General features: G+C 41.1%; 2 protein-coding genes across 5 annotated transcripts; one reads left to right on the top strand and one right to left on the bottom strand.

Moving 5' to 3' along the window:
• alg10 (ALG10 alpha-1,2-mannosyltransferase) lies at nt 1-15,464 on the bottom strand. 4 transcript variants are annotated; one of them, XM_063006888.1, is made up of 4 exons: nt 15,221-15,464; nt 12,865-13,062; nt 5,458-5,513; nt 1-246 (listed from the first exon to the last, which is right to left on the bottom strand). In XM_063006888.1, the coding sequence occupies exons 1-4, from the start codon at nt 15,383-15,385 to the stop codon at nt 165-167; spliced, it is 501 nt and encodes a 166-aa protein (XP_062862958.1). In that variant the 5' UTR covers nt 15,386-15,464; the 3' UTR covers nt 1-164. The 4 variants fall into 4 exon arrangements, with proteins under 4 accessions (XP_062862958.1, XP_062862967.1, XP_062862942.1 ...); XM_063006879.1 differs by lacking the exons at nt 1-246; nt 5,458-5,513 and adding exons at nt 11,045-11,218; nt 11,305-11,358; XM_063006897.1 differs by lacking the exon at nt 5,458-5,513.
• A 442-nt stretch (nt 15,465-15,906) lies between these two features.
• tprkb (Tp53rk binding protein) lies at nt 15,907-20,054 on the top strand. Its single transcript, XM_063006859.1, has 4 exons — nt 15,907-16,099; nt 17,779-17,901; nt 19,187-19,363; nt 19,893-20,054. The coding sequence occupies exons 1-4, from the start codon at nt 15,959-15,961 to the stop codon at nt 19,977-19,979; spliced, it is 528 nt and encodes a 175-aa protein (XP_062862929.1). The 5' UTR covers nt 15,907-15,958; the 3' UTR covers nt 19,980-20,054.
• The last annotated feature ends 1,278 nt before the right edge of the window (nt 20,055-21,332 follow it).

The following is a 21,332-nucleotide window of genomic DNA, read 5'->3' as shown; positions in this document are numbered from 1 at the left end:
GAAATGCAGCTTTTCATGTTGCTGGGATGGTTTTCTTAAGTGCCATTCTTTTGTACCTTTTATATGCATAATGTCTGACAGACAGTACTGAAATATCTATGGCTCAGCATGAAAGTGCACCCAAAACAGCCTGCTAATCTAGTCACGTCCAGATGTCCTAGATTTTACAACCATCTCATTTTAAGCATATCTTTCCTTAAAGATAAAGACCGTATTCCATTCCACATTCCAGAAGAAGCTAAGCATCTGGAGAAAGAACAAAAACAACTGTGTTAAAAGAAATAAAATTTATTCCATTTATTCATCTTAATCCAAGAACTTTAAAGTATTCTGTATAATGTCATTTATATGATTACAGCACATTTGTTTCATTTTTGTCTGTTTTACTACAGTGTTCAGGAAATTGAATATAAATAATAATAATAATAATACTATATGAATTTATATAGCACCTTATCTATACCCAGGGCGGCACAGTGGTAAGTGGGTAGCACTGTCGCCTCACAGCAAGAAGGTCATGGGCTCGGTCCCGAGGCGGGGTGGTCTGGGTCCTTGTGGGTTTACTCTGGGTGCTCCGGTTTCCTCCCACAGTCCAAAGACATGCAAGTGAGATGAATTGGAGATACAAAATTGTCCATGAGTGTGTTTGATATAAACTTGTGAACTGATGAATCTTGTGTAATTAGTAACTACCGTTTCTGTAACCAAAAGTGTAAAACATGACGTTAAAACCCTAATAAACAAACAAACCTATACTCAAGGACACTTTAAATAGCAAAAGGTGAGATAAAACCCACATACTTAGGACAGAAGAGAAGTGTATGTTCAGTGTGTGTTTAGAAAATGCAAAATAAATAATAATAATTGGATTTTCATGGCACCTTACTTACACCGATCAACCATAACATTAAAACCACCTCCTTGTTTCTACACTCACTGTCCATCAGCTCCACTTACCATATAGAAGCACTTTGTAGTTCTACAATTACTGACTGTAGTCCATCTGTTTCTCTACACATCTTTTTAGCCTGCTTTCACCCTGTTCTTTAATGGTCAGGACACCCACAGGACCACCACAGAGTAGGTATTATTTAGGTGATGGATCATTCTCAGTACTGCAGTGACACTGACATGGTGGTAGTGTGTTAGTGTGTGTTGTTAGCAGTGTCTGCTAAATGCCGAAAATTTTGAGCTGGTATGGGTGGATTAGACACAGCAATGCTGATGGAGTTTTTAAATATCTCACTGTCACTGCTGGACTGAGAATAGTCCACCAACCAAAAATATCCAGCCAACAGCGCCCCGTCGGCAGCATCCTGTGACCACTGATGGAGGTCTAGAAGATGACCAACTCAAACAGCAGCAATAGATGAGCGATTGTCTCTGACTTTACATCTACAAGGTGGACCAACTACAGTAGTGTTCAAAAAAATAGCAGTGATTTCAAAAAACCGAATAAAGCACAAAATCATTATAATAACTTCCATTATAATAACTTTATAATTTCCATAAATGCAAATGCACTGAAAATACTACACTTTTAATTCTAAATCAAAACATTATTAAAATTTAGCCAGTTTGCGTTCATCCTTTACAGAAAATTAAGAAAAATGAATATTAAGCTGTTCAAAAAAATAGCAGTGCAGCATTTTTCTTAAAAAAACTAACAAAAATTATCTATAACATGAAAAAATGTTTGAGGTTTCACTTTACTTAACTAATATTTAATATAACAATTGTTTCTAAGATCTGTGTTGCATGGAGTCGACCAACTTCTGGCACCTCTGAACAGGTATTTCAGTCCAGGATGATCAGACTACGTTCCACAGTTCTTCTGCAATTTTGGGTTTTGCCTCAAAAGAACGCGCTTCAGATTTCAGCCCACAAGTTCTCTATGGGATTGAAGTCAGGGGATTGGGCTGGCCACTCTATTACCTCAATCTTGTTTGTCTGTAACCAAGATGTTTTGGGTCATTGTCATGTTGAAACACCCATTTTAAGGACATTTCTTCTTCGACATAGGGCAACATGATCTCCTCAAGTATTCTGATATATTTAAACTGATCCATGATCCCTCATGGGAGATAAATAGGCATAACACCATGGTATAAAAAACATCCCCACATCATCATTTTGTACCACCATGCTTTACTGTCTTCACAGTGTACTTTGGCTTGAATTCAGTGCTCAGGGGTCGTCTGACATACTGTCTACGGCCACTAGACCCAAAAAGAACAATTTTGCTTTCACCAGTCCACAAAATGTTGAGCCATTTCTCTTTGGACCAGTCAATGTGTTCCTTGGCAAATGTTAACCCATTCAGGACACGTCTGTTTCTTAACAACGGGACTTTGCAAGGAGTTCTTGCTGGTAAATTGGCTTCACTTAATCATCTTCTGTACTCACTGGTAACTTCAGATGTTCCTTGATCTTTCTGGAGGTGATCATTGGCTGAAACTTTGCCATTCTGGCTATTCTTCGATCCTTTTGAACAGTAGTTCCACACTTCCTTCCGCATCTTTCAGGTTTTGGCTGTCACTTCAAGACATTTTAGATCATTTTAGCTGAGCAGCCTATAGTTTGCTGCACTTTTCTGTATGTTTTTTCCCTCTACAATCAACTTTTTAATCAAAGTACGCTGTTCATCAGAACAATGCCTGGAACAACCCATTTTACCCAGTATTTCAGAAGGAAATGCGCTATGACCAACCTGTGCAACATTTGCCACCCTCCTACATTAAATAAGGGCCAAAATTGACACCCGTTCTTCTGCAGAATGAATGACTTCACCAACTGAACTCCTCACTGCTATTATTTTGAACAACCCCTTTTCAATCAATGCTTCGATTACTCAGAATGAGCGGCATGCATGTTCTAATTGTTGGGTTTGTTTTGTTTTCATTACTCTACTACACTTTCAAGTACATTTTTTGCTATGCAGACATATCACTTCTACTAAAAACAGTGATTTATCAGGTTAATGGTGTTGGACTGCTATTTTTTTGAACACCACTGTAGGTAGCGCTGCTGTGGCTGATCCACTCATACCAGCACAACACACACTAACACACCACCACCATGTCAGTGTCACTGCAGTGCTGAGAATGATCCACCACCCAAATAATACCTGCTCTGTGGTGGTCCTGTGGGGTTCCTGGCCATTGAAGAACAGGGTGAAAACAGGCTAAAAAGGTATGTAGAGAAACAGATGGACTACAGTCAGTAATTGTAGAACTACAAAGTGCTTCTATATGGTAAGTGGAGCTGATAAAATGGACAGCGAGTGTAGAAACAAGGAGGTGGTTTCAATGTTATGGGTGATCAGTGTATGTACTAGTCTGCTTAGGCTAAACTAAAAAAAACTCTTCTAATCAGGACCTGCTCTAAACAAAGTCTTATGAATATTTAATATCCATCCACGAATTAACCTTAGCAGCACAGAGACCATGTGATGAGTTCCAGCAAATCGTACACTGAGCAGAGAAGTTACATTTAGCTTTAAGTGATATTAATAGCAGTGGGACACTTGCTAACCCCGACTGCACACACTCAAAACCGTGTCGTATCGGGGGATTATCTGCCCTTGGTAGGGAACTGGCAAAGCCATGTTGTCCTCTTGTCCTTGGTTGGAAGACAGAGCCTCAGAGTGGGTGATTTTGCCACTTTAATCCTGAACTGCACATCCTGCTGGGATTACTACCATCAGCGAGCACAGCTGACATAAAAACACACATTATCAGATTATTACTGTGTGTATGGTGTGACAGACAGCAAAAAGTTTAATCAATGTTTGTTTGTTTTCAAATTAGCCACCCTCGCTAAAATCTAGCCCTGTGCTTTCAATGTTAAGCACTCAAATTACTGTGGACTGGTGACAAAAAACAGCTAACTGCTAAAATCCAGTCCAGTTATTACACTAAAGTAAATACTGATGAGGCACAGTGTACACCTCAGTTACTGCTTTCCATCTCTAAACCATCATGGCATGCTGTCATTCTGAACATTTTAGTCCTTACCAGAATTTTAAATGCTGTGAGTCGAGTAAAGAATTTAAATGATAGTGCGTGCTTTTAAACTACACCAACTAGGCATAACATTATGACCACTGAGAGGTGAAGTGAATAACACCAATTATCTCATCATCACGGCACATGTTAGTGGGTGGGATATATTTGGCAGCAAGTGAACATTTTATCCTCAAAGTTGATGTTAGAAGCAGGAAAAATGAACCAGCGTAAGGATTTGAGCGGGTTTGACAAGATACAGACGACTGGGTCAGAGCATCTCCAAAACTGCAGCTCTTATGGGGTGTTCCCCTACTGCAGTGGTCAGTATCTATTAAAAGTGGTCCAAGGAGGAAGGAACAGTGGTAAACCGGTGAAAGGGTCATGGGTGGCCAAGGCTCATTGATGCACGTGGGGAGCGAAGGCTGGCCCGTGTGGTCCGATCCGACGAGCTACTGTAGCTCAAATTGCTGAAGAAGTTAATGCTGGTTCTGATAGAAAGGTGTCAGAATACACAGTACATCATAGTTTCTTGCTTGTGGAGCAGCAAAAGGGGGACCAACACAATATTAGGAAGGTGGTCATAATGTTATGCCTAATCAGTGTATATGCCTCTAATAATTCAGACACCTGAACATGAGCTTGCTGGACATCCCATATAAAAAAACAAACGGTATTACAATAGAGTGACCTCTGTGTGAGGTTTTTTTTCACAAGACATCTGTGGGCATTTGTGCCCATTTAGTCAAAAGACCATTTGTATGAAAACCGGAGCACCCGGAGTAAACCCACGCAGACACGGGGACAACATGCAAACTCCACACAGAAAGGACCCGGACCGCCCCACCTGGGGATCGAACCCAGGACCTACTTGCTGTGAGGCGACAGTGCTACCCACTTAGTCACCGTGCCGCCCCGGCATATCAGATGGTCGCCACAATATTAAGAAATGAAATGAAGCTGACCAGACAAAAAATTTAATAGGTTCAAACTGTCTGCAGTAAAATAGAAGTCGAAGTAAATTTGAGAAACACTGTGTTTTTACATTTGCATTTTGCACACTGTCCCAACTTTTTCTGATTTGATGTTGTACTACAACATTAAAAGTCAATGCAAGTATAAATGCGTGATTTTATACACCTTTTGGCAATGCTGATAGCTGAAATAAACTAATGTATTACTTGAAATTAATGTACTTCTTCCTTGAAAGACAACACAGTAAATTTAGATCAAAAACACTGTCAATGCATTGTGATATTAAAAATATCTATGTTTTTATTTCATAATTGTGACAGACCTGGTATCCAGGCGTGAATCAGCCCTAATTTACCATAACTATTATATGATGTTCTGCTCAGCCTGTGGGCAGCTTTTTATAGACCATGAGTAGTTGCAACATGCGGCATGACAAGTGATTAATGAGCTCTCAGTACCCACTGGGAAATGAATCTACCTGATTATGGAGTTGTGTTCTGCTTTGTGGTTCTGCATGTGTGAAGATTCTGAGATCTGTTATGAGAGAAGTATGCACTGAACTCACAGGTTTAACAAGGAAAGTGACATTACGTGAGACAAGTGAGAGGAAGAAATAATGAAAACTTGAGAGACACTTTCTGACCTCTAATCTGATTCTTAGCTGTACCTGAAAAAGCCTAGCCTCAGGATTTGTGTTAATTGTGCTGAATCAGAATACACATGGGTATTAGAGAGGACAGTGCTGTTACTGATGTGTCAGGTGTGTGATTCCAGCAGCCAGGTTTCATTTTTGCCAGCCCAGTAGAATATACACTGATCAGCCATGACATTAAAACCACCTCCTTGTTTCTACACTCACTGTCCATTTTATCAGCTCCACTTACCATATAGAAGCACTTTATAGTTCTACAATTACAGACAGTAGTCCACCTGTTTCTCTACATGCTTTGTTAACCCCTTTTCATGCTGTTCTTCAATGGTCGGGACCCCCACATGACCACCAAAGAGCAGGTATTATTTAGGTGGTGGATCATTCTCAGCTCTGCAGTGACACTGACATGGTGGTGGTGTGTTAGTGTGTGTTGTGCTGGTATGAGTGGATCAGACACAGCAGCGCTGCTGGAGTTTTTAAATACCGTGTCCACTCACTGTGCACTCTATTAGACACGCCTACCTAGTTGGTCCACCTTGTAGATGTAAAGTCAGAGACGATCGCTCATCTATTGCTGCTGTTTGAGTTGGTCATCTTCTACACCTTCATCAGTGGTCACAGGACGCTGCCCACCGGATGCTGTTGGCGTGGGTTAGTTTAAAAACGCTGCTGTGTCTGATCCACTCATACCAGCACAACACACACTAACACACCACCACCATGTCAGTGTCACTGCAGTGCTGAGAATAATCCACCAAATAATACCTGCTCTGTAGATAGATGATAGATAGATAGATAGATAGATAGATAGATAGATAGATAGATAGATAGATAGATAGATAGATAGATAGATAGATAGATACTTTATTGATCCCGAAGGAAATTAGAGAGTAGTGTAGTGGTCCTGGGAGAGTCCTGATCATTAAAGAACAGCATGAAAGGGGGCTAACAAAGCATGCAGAGAAACAGATGGACTACAGTCAGTAATTGTAGAACTACAAAGTGCTTCTATATGGTAAGTGGAGCTGATAAAATGGACAGTGAGTGTAGAAACAAGGAGGTGGTTTAAATGTTATGGCTGATCAGTGTATATAAATTCTATAAAATATATTTAAGACCCTCAAGTCTCTTTTACATTGCCAGACATGTTCTGTTTAGGTGATGTTTAATGATTGGATTTAACAGGTCTGACAGTAATCATGCCTGGGTGTGGCTGGTGAAATTGAAACCGAATGTCAATTACATTTGGTTAACTGGTTAATTAGATAGCTTGGTGATCTGAAATGTGTGACAAATATACAAAAGTAGAATTTGGCAGACAACTCTTTACAGCAATGTGTGCATATGAAGTAAGATGTCTGTGGGGACCCTGTCACTTAAGTGTGAAGTTAGGCTCTGATGTTAAACAAGACACAAACACGTTACTTATTTCTCAGAAATTTAAAAGCTATGCCATCCACGTTTGTTACAGGTGGGTGGCAAACTATCTCAGGCATATGGCAATGAGAATAAATAGCATCAACACACAGTTAATCACGACTTCATTAAGATGATATAGAAATACAAATTAAAACACACACTGAACACGCTGCGCTCTGAGACTTCGGAGTAACTGGAGATTTTTCTAACAGTGGACAGTTGTACCGGAATTATGTAAAGTGTTCTTAGTTAAGAGTAAAACTGTTAGAAAGAATGAGATGTTCTGGTAATGATTTACAGTCAAAAATACCACGGTACAGTATTAAGCATGTTAAATGTTGGTAATGACATTTTAGAGGCAACTCCACACTGCCACCTAGTGTCGGATTAAACAGTCTTTACAAAGTAAGTTGGTTTATGCAATCAAACATATTGTGGCGCCGGCGAGCAGGAAGGCGAGCGTCGGGGCCTCGAGTGAGCTGCCCTTGGCAGTTCTCTCAGTGGTTTAGGACGTACACTCATTCATGCACACAAACATACATACAACAGACAAACATATAAGCTACCTATCCAGCTCTCACCGCAGCCACCCAGTCTCCCACACTGGGATACACGCTGACGGTAAGCCTGGATACCACGGCCGCAAGGCTTTCTGGGTATAACCCTTGCCGGCTCCTCCCACTGACGCTACAATATTACACTACGAAGTACAACTTTTATAATAACGAGTGTTTAAAAAGTCTGTCTTCTGATTGTCTTGCTATAGTAAATTTGTTATAATATATTATTTCGAATTATTAAATTAAACATGGTAAATCACAAAGAGGGGGTGGTCGGGTGGTGTAGCAATAGTGTGCTCACCCACTACCGCTGGGATCCAGGGGCTTGAATTCCCACCTATTAGATGAACCAGCTTTTAGGTTGTTGTAAAAAGCACTATACAAATAAATGTGATTTAAATATTTCCGATTGCAACTGCACACACAAACACACCCACCCAAACAGTTGCAAAGACAGAGCTGTTACTTATTCCTGGAGATCAATCTCCAACCCAGGATCTAGTCATCTCTCTTGATGACTCCCAGATCAGACCATCTGATAATGTAAGAAGCCTTGGCGTTGTCCTGGATAATCAGCTGCCTGGTTTTTAACCAACCTAAACACTGCTGAGTTCTCTTCACTGGCTTCCTGTGGCACACATTTAGTTTAAAACACTGATGCTCACCTACAAAGCCAAAAATGGATCAGCCCCAAACTACCTTCGAGGTCTAATAAAACCCCGCTCTGTACCACGCAGCCTCCGAGTAACTAGTCTCACTCAATTTGATCCTCCATCCTTAAAAACCTTCATCACCTCTTTACTAAGCACTTAAGCTGATATGTACTTTCTAATGCTCTTATCTATTTCTTGCAAAAACAAGGGTTTTCAGCAGATTCATTTTTCTGGAGTGTTAATTATCTAAACTCGAGTAAGGTAATGTTTATAATAGAAGCACTTCTGTAAGTCGCTCTGGATAAAAGCATCTGATAATTGCTGAAATGTAAATGTAAATGTAAATGAAATATGCAACCCCCTCCCTCCCCAACCTTATAAATGTGTTATAGTGATGTGTATAGAATTAAATGAAACTATTAAACAAAGAAGTCTCAGTACAAAAACTCTGCCTATTCAAATTCCTTCTGGCTTATTCCAGTCAACCCTTCCTGTTTTTCATGGGTGCAAAAAGGGAACACATTTATAGCAATAGCAGAGGCTGTTATCCAAAGCAACTTACAATAGTGGCTGATACAATGCAAGCAACTCAGGGGCCAACATTGGGAACTTGGCTAAGGTGAGGGCTGATCACTAACAGGCAGTCTATCAAACACTCAAACACTCAAACAAACACTCAAACAAACACTCAAACAAACACTCAAACAAACACTCAAACAAACACTCAAACACACACACACACACACACACACACACACACGTTTACACCTGGGGACAGAGAAGTCAATCCACTTTTGGCAGAACAAGGTGGGAAAAAATAGTGACCTGAGGAAACCCACAAGTACACAGTGAGAATGTCAGAATTATTAAACCTTGTATTTAATACACAAAATACAGCTGAAGGTACAAAACTTCAAACAAATTTCTGAACCAATTAATATCATAAAACACAAAATAAGAAATTATTACTAATCCAAACACCTTTAAGCTTCAAGTTGGGAAATATTATATTAATAGCTTACACATAAAAAAATAGGTCCAGTGATACAGAAAACATTTAGCAATTCAAATAAACCCAACTAAAAATTTTTGGTCTCTGCATTTTGTTTTTTGTCATAAACCCACAGTAAAATCACAGTAGAAAGTCGGAATAAAATCGAATCCCCCGGCGTACCTAGCACACCACTGTGGAGAGCTCCAACTCGCTAGGGAGGGAAGGTCAGACAGGGTCTCTTAATGCTGACGCTGCAATATGCAATCCCCGGGACTGGTCCGGGGGTGGGGTCACATAGAGCTTATCATGGCTCTCCATATGCATATACAGCTCTGTATGGGAACCCAACACTGGAAAATGATAAAAAGCAGCTGCAGGCCGCTCAGGTGGCACAGTGGTAAAAACACATGCTGGAACCAGAGCTGGGATTTCGAATACATCGTATCGAATCTCAGCTCTGACATCCGGCTGGGCTGAGCAGCCACATGAACAACGATTGGCCTGTTGTTCATATAGGTGTGGGATATTAAGCCGGATAGGGACTCCTCGTAACTAATACAATTACGACTTCTGCTGGCTGATTGATGGCGCCTGCACAGAGTCGGGGAAAGAGTGCGGATCAAGGTGTGTCTCTCCGTACACAAGGCTGATTCGCATATATGCACTCGTCTAGTGTGGGTGACAAGATGCATAAGGCTGCTGCCCACGTGTCGGAGGGGGCGTGGGTTAGCTTCATTCTTCTCAAATCAGAGCGGGGGTCGGCATTAGTGGAGAGGAAGCATGACGCAATCGGGCAATTGGACGCGCTAAAAAGTCGGGAGAAAATGCAAAAAACAAACAAAAAATATATATAAAAAAAACAGCTGCAGACTGAACACGTGTCGGAGGGGGCGTGTAATGATTCGGCTATCCTTGATCAGATCGGGGATTGTGCAAGCGGCAGCAGATTCACAATTGGGAATTGGAAATGACTAAAGTGGGAGATAAAGGCAGAATTCAGAAAGATTTGTATCTTCCTTTCCTTTGGGACAAAAACCCTGATTTCATTGTGTCACCACATGAATCTCTGCACTGCAGGGCTATCGGGCCACTGAAATGCCTTATAAAGAAAAATGTAGATCGTAGCTGCGTTGACTGCAGTATACAGTGCAAATTCTAGCAGCAGTCTGGGAAGGGATGGTAAAGGAATGTGGATGCGGTAGAACAGATATGGCAGAATGAAATAGCGGAACTCTAGAAGCTTTTGAGGAACCGTAGCTGCCACCAGACAAACGCAGAACGCCAGGATCCAAAAAGGAGACCTGGATTTCAAAGTGTCTATTAAGTTCCATGCTGCGAAGAGATACGCAGGGACCAGGAGGAACCTGATCAGCTCGTGTCTCTGATAGATCCTCATCCAGACGTAGAAGGGAAAATGCCTGTTATCTGCAAGCAGGTATTTATGAACGAATGAGAACTTCCAGACTAAAAGTAGAGACAGAGCTGTGATGAGCAGGGAGAGAAAAGGGTGCTTCCGAACTGACTGCAGAAACCGGACAACCCTCTGGTAGCAAAGAGTCGTCGGAAGCGAGAAGACCAGTGCGAATGAACAGAAATAAAAGAGCTGAGGGAAGTTTAAGCATGCCTCATGACTGGTCCTGTCCCCCACTACGATCCCATCATTCAACACAACAAACGCCAAAAAGCCCAAACCAGCCACACCGTACGGCCATGCTGATAAAACCACGTTTTTTATGTTCGCCGGTGACGTGAAGTATTTAAGCAGGAATTGCACAATTCTTCCCAGCTGCATCGGGATCTGTGAGGTTGACTTCTCATCCCTCTTTTTCGACTGCTCCACCCTCCAGGTCTCATCCATTTTCTGAGCCAGGACCGTGCCGGCACAGAACGCCACCCAGATGATGTTGGTCTGGCGGAACAGTACGGCGCAGACCGCCAGCAGAGCGGCTGCTTTGTGGCACCTGTACAGACACATGAGGTAGGTGAAGAGGGTGAAGAAGGTGGAACCAGAGTCGGTGTAGTAGAGAAAGGTGAAGAAGTAAAGCACCGGGAATGTGGACAGGGTCAGGGCTGAGAGCACACGACGTCCTGTTGTACGGGACTAGAACAGAGAGAGATACAGCGGTAAGAACAAGCACAAGATTGAGTAACAAGTAAATGACTTCAATTAATTGGTACACAATTATTAATTGGGGTGCAATAATAAAGCAAGTAAACGACAACAACATTCTGTGGCTAAACGTCAGCAAAAATATTCATTCACTGTCTGTTTTACCCCCGCTTTATCCCATACAGGGTCGCGGTGGATCCAATTCACTGGGTGAAATGCAGGAAACACCCCAGACAGGTTGCCAGTCCATCACGGGGTAAACACATCCACCAACCAGCCATAACATTAAAACCACCTTCTTGTTTCTACACTCACTGTCCATTTTATCAGCTCCACTTACCATATAGAAGCACTTTGTAGTTCTACAATTACTGACTGTAGTCCATCTGTTTCTCTACATACTTTTTTAACCTGCTTTCACCCTGTTCTTCAATGGTCAGGACCCCCACAGGACCACCACAGCACAGGTATTATTTGGGTGGTGGATCATTCTCAGCACTGCAGTGACACTGACATGGTGGGGGTGTGTTAGTGTGTGTTGTGCTGGTGTGAGTGGATCAGGCACAGCAGTGCTGCTGGAGTTTTTAAACACCTCACTGTCACTGCTGGACTGAGAATAATCCACCAACCAAAAATATTCAGCCAACAGCACCCCATGGGCAGCGTCCTGTGACCACTGATGAAGGTCTAGACGATGACCAACTCAAACAGCAGCAATAGATGAGCGATCATCTCTGACTTTACATCTACAAGGTGGACCAACTAGGTAGGAGTGTCTAATAGAGTGGACCGTGAGTGGACACGGTATTTAAAAACTCCAGCAGCGCTGCTGTGTCTGATCCACTCATACCAGCACAACACACACTAACACACCACCACCATGTCAGTGTCACTGCAGTGCTGAGATTGATCCACCATCTAAATAATACCTGCTCTGTGGTGGTCCTGTGGGGGTCCTGACCATTGAAGAACAGGGTGAACACAGACACGGGGAGAACATGCACAAAAAAGGAGCCGAACAGCTGGTAATTGAACCCAGGACCTTCTTGCTGTGCAGCCAGGTTAATTGTAGACACTGAATTGTCCTATAGGAAGCTGGCCACTAGGATGCATAAACCAGTGCATTGTAGTGCCGGTCCCAAGCCCGGATAAATAGGGAGGGTTGTGTCAGGAAAGACATCCGACGTAAAAACTGTGCCAAATCAATAATGCGGATTATGGATGGATGGATGGATAGACCACTGTTTTATTTTGGAAACAACCAATAAATCTGGGATCACAAATTTAAGTACTATACCATAGGATACTGTGCAGCGGAAAAGCAGCCTAAGCTATCACTGGCACAGAATAGTATCCTGTTAAACAGCTACTCATTGGTTGCTAGATTAACAGGGCAATTTACTGGGGAAAAAGGCCAATATTTCTAGATCATTGTACAGTATTACAACTACAAGGTTAGGATAGTACCAAACAGCTAATAAGTGTAATAATGTGCACCTTGTCTTTTGGGTGTATTCTGCAGATGATGAGATAGAGAATGTAGAAGTTGCCACAGTTAAAAAGCACATTGATGAAGCGCAGCATGGCAACGGAGCACACAGCTTTCTCCGTCCATCCCAGCGACCACACGAGTGGTTTGATAACCCCCACAGACAGCAGGTACAGACCAGGCAGTGTAGTGATCATGGGGTCCCACTAAAAGAACATATAAACAAATAAAATGAGGCACATCATTGGAATAATTAATAACTGGGTAATTGTACAGTATGGTAGAACTGTGACTACTGGAAAATTTGGCTCTACTGTAAAAAATATCTAGACTTTTTACCACTTTTAAGGCACAAATAAAGGTAGCTTGATGGAACCCATTAAAACCTAAAAGAGGTCTCATGCTAACGCTTTACGCACAGAGAAAATAGTCATGATAGTCTTTTTTTTGTTTGTTTATGCATTTTCTCCCCTTTTTCTCCCGACTTTAGCGTATCCAATTATCCGATTGAATTACGCTTCCTCTACTAATGTTGATCTCCACCTAATTGAGAAGAGCGAGGCTGACACACGCCCCCTCTGACGTGTGCAGTAGCCGACTGCATCTTTTCACCTTCACGAGGCGAGTTCATATGCGGATCAGCTTTGTGTACGGACAGCCACACCCTGATCAGCGCATTATTCCTCGTCTCTCTCTGTGCAGGCGCCATCAATCGGTCAGCAGACGTCGTACTTGCATCAGTTATGAGGTCCCTATCTGGCTTTCATCCTGTATGAACAACAGCCAACCGTTGTTCATGTAGGCGCCCAGCCTGCTGGATGGCAGAGCTGAGATTCGAAACAACGAGTTTGAAATGTCAGCTCTGGTGTGCTAGCGTGTTTTACCGCTGCGCCACTTTAGCGTCATGATATGCGTCTCGTGTATTCCAAAAACCACAAAAAGAGACTGTCATTGATTAGAAGCTGCTGAAACAATGATGACACTGGCCACAGTCAAACAAGCGTGACATCTCCATGGGCTTTGTCGTGAACCAGTGATGTACACTTTTCAAACTGTAGACATGAAAAGTTCACAATCTCTAGGAAAGTTTCCTTTTCTGGAACAAAACCAGTCCCAGACGTTCTCCACTACCAAATTTTAGTTCCCAGTAAACATTTAATTTATCATAAACTTGTTCTTCTCTCACTGTGAGACTTTTATGTGATAAATCATTACTCCACTGCTCCAGAGTCTAGATGCAGTGTGCTGTACACCACTCCAGCCAGTTTCATTTCTAAGCTACTGTGCCACCGCTTTCCTGGAACAAAACCAGTTCCAGACGTTCTCTGCCACCATATTTAACAATTCCCAGTAAACATTTATTTTCTAATTAGCTTTTTCTTCTCTCATTGTGAGACTTGTATGTGGTAAACTATCACTCTGCTGCTCCAGAGTCTAGATGCAGTGTGCTGTACACCACTTCAGTCGGTTTCATTCCTAAGCTATTGTGCCACATGCTTTCCTGGAACAAAACCAGTCCCAGACGTTCTCCACTACCACATTTTATAGTTCCCAGTAAACATTTAAATTCTCATTAGCTTTTTCTTCTCTCTTTGTCAGACTTTTATGTTGGTAGATCATTACTACTGTGCTCCAGAGTCCAGATGCAGTGTGCTGTACACCACTTCAGTCGCTTTCATTTCTAAGCTATTGTGCCACCGCTTTCCTGGAACAAAGCCAGTCCCAGACCTTCTCCTCCACCACTTATTACAGTTCCCAGTAAACATTTAATTTCTAATAAGCTTTTTCTTCTCTCATTGTGAGACTTGTATGTGGTAAACTATCACTCCGCTGCTCCAGAGTCTAGATGCAGTGTGCTGTACACCACTTCAGTCGCTTTCATTCCTAAGCTATTGTGCCACCGCTTTCCTGGAACAAAACCAGTCCCAGACGTTCTCCACTACCACATTTTATAGTTCCCAGTAAACATTTAAATTCTCATTAGCTTTTTCTTCTCTCTTTGTCAGACTTTTATGTTGGTAGATCATTACTACTGTGCTCCAGAGTCCAGATGCAGTGTGCTGTACACCACTCCAGCTGGTGGCATTCCTAAGCTATTGTGTCACTGCTCGGGCATGAAAGCCCAATCCATTAAGCTGAAACTTTAGATGAACTGGCTTTACAGCTGAACAGCTTTAGGAAATAAAGCTGGATATCAGAGATCATATGTTTGCTACTCTTCAGTATGACCTGTTCTACTGGCAGTGTTTGTCAATGGAGATGTTTGACATGTAAGGGGTGTCCACATATTTTGGCTACGTAGAGCACCTGGTTATTTGGTATCTCAAGTGTACATATTGTGTGAGAGTCTATATTCAGTCTTACCTCTGTGAATTTGCCCTGGCAGTATTTCTGAGCTTGTGGGATGTGGAAGATTTCATCCATGTACGAGTCTCTCTGTTCCCAAGTGATTTTAGAAAACACGAGACATGAGATTAAGAAATAACTGCTGCAAACAGCAGGGAAAATGTAGCCGTCTAATCTTTCCATCGTCGTCAAAAGCTAAAATACAGTTTTATAAAGCAATACATTAATTATACCAAAAATTAAAACATAATATTTCTAACTAAACGTTGTTTCAAACGGTGCATTATAACCGCCTTTCACCAACAGTCGTTTGACACGGCTGGCATTAGGCTGTATCTTAAATAACTAACTTTGTGAACAGAGTGCACTATGTGTAGGGCATACAAGCAGCTACTTTACGCACTAGAGTAGGGAGCCTTTTTAGGGAATTTAAGTTAATTGAAATACAGCACACTAGCACGGGCGAAACATTACCGTGTTGCAACTCGTAGCCCTACCAGGATGTTCCGTATATATTTAAGTATAGCAGTTTAGTAAACCTTAAAAACATTGTATGGATTAATTACATAATTAAACATCTACATTTATTAGTATTATAATTATTAAAAATTAAATGTACCCAGTAGTACTGTTGTTTGTATTAACACGTTCGGAACGTTAATGCAAAACACGGTGTCGCATTATTATTATCCCGACTACATGCAATCAGTGCGGTCAGTACAGTGACTTCAGAAAGCTTTGCTTTGTTTTATCAGGATGGATTTCACTCAGGATTTGGAGCTTTTCCCGGAGTACTCAGTTACTCAGCTGCTTTTTAAAGATGTAAAAAACTGTCCAGCATTGAGAAAGATGGCAGTGGAGGGACAGATACAGGGAGCACTGATCAACCCATGCATGGTGAGTTAACAGTTTGCATACACGTGTGGGAAACATGTATGTTATGGCAGCAATACATTTGCAAAACACTTAATAAATACATGTCTGTGTGTAGATCTGCCCTTTAAATGTTATGATTTATTTATCACAGTGAAGTAGGTTATCACTACCGGCAGCTAAAAAGCCTCCCCACAATATGACACCTCTGTTTTCATGCTTAGTTGTGGTTGAGATGCAGTTACTGTTGTATTTCTCATCAGGTTCTCACAGACACCTCTCTGGAGCATCACCCTATAACTCAGATCATTTTAAATTAATGTATTACTCCACACTACACGTTAGTAGAATATGGAAAGTTTGCTTGTGTGTGGTTAAGTAAAACTTTATTCTGGGATATTTTCCTCATACCTTGTCCCCCTTTAATTACTTTTCACATTTACATACTTTTTGTATTTATTGTACTGTTTTTTATCTGCACTGTGTATATCGTATTGTATTGTATTGTATTGTTCTGCACTTTTTGTTCTATGTTGCACCCTGGTCCTGGAGGAAGGTTGTTTCATTTCAATATGTACTTGTATATAGCTGAAATGACAGTAAAGCCTCTCTTTAACTGTCTTGAACTCATACATCATAGACAGAAAACCTGCATGAGTAATTGTTGTTCCTAAGAGTTTGGTTTTCTGAAGTCTTCTGACAGTTTTAATTGGCTTTTTTCCATCATTGGAAATTGTATATTTTAGACCACTGTAATTGCATAGCTGTGACTTCTTTGTGCCCATATAAACAGAGCTGTATTTCACTGCGCCAAGTAGACCGAGCCACAAAACAGTATACTGGGATAGTCCAGTGAGCTCCGTACAAACAGAAAGAAGGTGAGGAATGGCACAAACTATTTCTCAGCAATGCCACATTCGAAGGTCAGAAATTACATGGAACAGTGGTGTCTTTGCCAAGGTTAGAAATAAAACCCAAGAAGCTGCTGGAACTCATGAGATACTGTCAATGTCACCATGGGCTTAGAGAAAGTATTATGATGTTTTACTGCCACTTTAACTTTTGCTTTGCATTATAATTGCATTGAATTAATTAGGTAGAAAATTTACCTCAGAATTGTAAAATCTTGGACACGGGAGGGTGTTCCAGCAGGCAAATGGGCTAAAACATATTAAAACTGGCTATGTGACTGGAATGGCTATGTCAGGCAACATTTAGCTTATAAAATCATTAGCAGCTTTTTAGAAAATCTGTAGTCAACATTTTGTTGTTTCTTTGAATGAACAAACATGTATGTTCATTATTCAGTCACAGAAAAAAAGAAACTACAAAAATTGACATACATACAGTGGTCCCAAACTATTGACAAGCCAGGATTAGTATTTTAGACTTTTTAAAATTTAGTTTTTAATGCATTATCCTGGTCAAGATTGCAGAAGGTTCAGTATCTCCAGAATCACTGGGCGCAGTGCAGTAACACCCCACGAACAGTATGCCAATCCATCATGGGCGTCAATCCATTCCCCCTTCCCATATGTAGATGCCCAACTCACAATAGTACTGCTACAGATTTGAACCCTGGATCCCAGCAGTTGTGGGCTAGAATAATTTACCGCTACGCCACCTAAGTAACCTTACTTTAGATTTTAAATGTGTGAAATCAGTTCTTAATTTCTAAATGTGTACTGTGTTCTTGTTTGAAGGTAGTGGATCCATTCCAGACTTTGCTAGCAGCAAATAAAGCTGTTCATGTGCAAAAGATTGGAAAAATGAAGACAAGGAGCTTGTACTCTGAAATCATCTACAATCTTTCACCCACAAACAATGTAAGTGCTTTCTGTTATTACATTTTAGTATGGATTTGGATCATTAACTGACTGGTTAACTAGCTGGCTTATATTCCTATTAAAACATCACCGTTGTTTTTGGAAGAAGAGCATGTTTACACTGTGAAAGTTACAGTAATGAGAAGTAAGATAAACTTCATGAGCAGAACTATTCAGTAGCTAACAAGACAGGGCTTAAAAAACATGGTAATAAAAACAGTGTATTACAGCTCTGCCTGACAAAATTAGTATTGTTATTATAAGACAAGTTTTACTTTTATACTGGGAGATGCTGCAAAATATCCACACAGATCCACCGGTGCAGAGTGTGACTCTTTTTATGGTTACAATTAGCTAGATATAGTGTAGCTAGGTTAGGCAGGTTTCATATAAGATATCATTTCACGGAGCATCGGGGGTGGGAGGTTTTTATTTATTTATTTATTTTTTTTAATTATACGACAATCATAATAAAAAACACAAAGTTGGTGCCCAAGTGGATATTCTGCTAGCACACCAGTGCCGAGATTCTGAACTCCTAGGTTCGAAACTCAGCGTTGTCACCGGTCGGCTGGGCGCCATCTAGCAGGCATAATTGGCAGTGCCTGCAGGGAGGGATGACCGGACTATGTGGGCACTATCGCTGCGTAAGGACCCTGATTGGTGGATAGAGGCGCCTGTGCAGAGAGCATGGGTGGAAAAGTGTTCCGTTAAGGGCTGCGCGTGGGTCGGAGGAGGCGTGAGCAGCAATATACCCACCTCAACTGCAAAAAATCAGGGATCCCCCAGCAAGACAAATTGACTACACTAAATTGGGAGAAAAAACTTATAAAATATAATAAAAAATTTAAAAAACACAAAGCGCATAACGATGCACTCACCAATGACAGAAAATCAGTGGGAACCCTGAGCTTTTTTCACTGCAATGAGACACTCCCACCTAGCGGTGATAGGAGACAATAACACCTGATGTGTGTTCCTTATGTCCAGTCTGCTCCGTAACTTGGTTTTGGTTTCTGTCTCTACAGAAAATCCAACTTCACAAAGATACGATTTTGGAAATGGAAGCAGTATTTTCATTATTTTTGTATCTCTATTTATTTATTCTGTCTGTGCGGCCCGGTAATAAATGACCAGTCAATGGCCCGGTGGTTTTGGACTCCTGCTTTAAATGATATAAATTAGCGATGAAAATTTTGCCATTTTCTGTCAAGACGTGAGAAACAAAAAAAAAAAGGAGTGGGTTGATGAATTGGCAAATTATATTTCTGCTTGTTCTGAACAGATCTCCGAGGCATTTAAAAGGTTCGGGATCTCAGACAGTGATAGTGCAGTTCTCATCGTTCTGGTCCACAACAAAGAAAAAGCCTTCAGTAAAGACGAGGTCCAGTCCAAAGTGGATGGTCAGCAGCTGCCGGCTGATCAAATCTCTACCCTGACGGACACTGCCAAGATTAAAAAGGTTTGTTCTACAGTCTTTTCTAAAATAAGGACATTTCAAGGATAAAAGGGAATTTGGATGGTGCAGAAGTCACAATCACACCACCCCCACTATACAGGGTTCGAATCCCCAGCGGTGCTATCGGCTCTGTATGTCTGGGTGGGGAGGTTGGCTGAGGCCCTGCGATGGATATGCATCCTGACCAGGGTGTGTTACTGCATTATGTCCAGTGATTATAGGGAAGCTAGACCCACCATGACCCTGGCCATGGTAAAGCAGCGGTAAAACATGTAAATGAAAAGAAATGGAAAAAAGACAATAAACAGAGTGGGATATAGTGTATGGCCAAAACCCCTTTTTTGGGCACCCCTTTCCAAAGCCATGGACATTAATATGGACTACTTTGCCCTGATTTTGGACTGTATCTGTGGGAATTTGGGTCTGTAAAAAGAGAATTTGCTAATTAAAACCTTGCCCTGTAAGCCATCATGGCTCAATGAGAGATCAGATTGTAAACATGAACATTTATACTTTGCTTTTCTATTTTCAGCTTTACAAAATCACACCTGAGGAGGAGAAGTGTGGAACTGTTTTGGATGCTGTGGTCTGCAGGATGGCTGCTAAAGATGTCGTATAGCTTAATGTTTTACTACATGAAAACATACGTTTATATATATTTATGTTAAAGTAAAAGATGACCTTTTTTAAACAAGTCTGGTTAGTCGTAGTATTTTTAATTTTGTGTTTTTTTAAGTGTATTAAAACAAATATGAAAGAATATATAAATATAAAGAACTCTAGAAACAGGGATGAATCTATTCAGGAGGGGCCAGACTATTCAACGTCAAAATATCATCCATAAAATGTTATCACAGAACCCTGCCAGGATGAAATATGTTGAAATATGACAGCTTTGTGCCTTAAATACATTGGAATATATTTTACAAAACGTGGTATTGCTCAGGTGGACTCTGCCGTATGTTTTGCTTGATGATTGGAAATCATTCTTTGGACAGATACACAATAACAGAGACGGAAGCAATCAGATAGGCAGAGAACGGATATGAAAATAGGAGCCAACGCTCTGAAGCACAGGTGATAAAAAAATGCATACCAGTTACCAGAAAAAGACAAAACTCTTGCAATTTCAAGCTATCAAGAAACAGCTGGAAGCACATTACAAATCCAAAGATACACTCCTATAAATACAACTGCTCCTTTATCTCGGAACTAATTACAGAAAATCACTGAGGAGGTACAAAGGAAGTGTCAGAGACTTACTGTTACTTTCGGATCTTATTTCTATACATTATTACCTCCAGCTTTTACTTTTTTAAGCATTTCAGGTCAGACAGCACTTATTACAGGACCATGCGCATTTTAATAAGAGTAGAGATGTCGAGCTCCAGCTGTGTAATTAGAATGTGTGTAGCTCATATCAGCAATCGCTGACAAAAAGTTCAGACAGGCTCATTCTGAACCTCAGTTCTTTCACTTAGGAAATTCTTCAGATTTTTGGTCTTGGTTACCATGCTTTCTTTTCAGAAGGGTTTTACATCGGTGTAAAACCTAAATCAGCACCATAAAGTTCAACTGAAGTTTATTGTTGACTTGTTATATATGGACGTAGAATTTATTTATTAGGATTTTAACGTCATGTTTTACACACTTTGGTTACATCCATGACAGGACAGGTCAGGTAGTTACTCATTAAACAAGATTCATCAGTTCAAGTTCAAAGTCAAACACAGTCATGGACAATTTTGTATCTAAACTCTAATTCACCTCACTTGGATGTATTTGGACTGTGGGAGGAAACCAAAGCAGACACAGGGAGAACATGCAAACTCCACACAGAAAGGACCCAAACCGCTCCACCTGGGAATCTAACGCAGGACCTGGCTGTGAGGCAACAGTGCTACCCACCGTGCCACCCATATGGATGTGGTAAAAGCAGAAACCGGCCTCCTTAAACAGTGTCCCTGTACAC

This window comes from Trichomycterus rosablanca, chromosome 1, assembly GCF_030014385.1.
Source record: "Trichomycterus rosablanca isolate fTriRos1 chromosome 1, fTriRos1.hap1, whole genome shotgun sequence".
Classification (NCBI taxonomy): Eukaryota; Metazoa; Chordata; class Actinopteri; order Siluriformes; family Trichomycteridae; genus Trichomycterus; species Trichomycterus rosablanca.
This window is presented reverse-complemented; position numbering and strand designations above follow the sequence as displayed.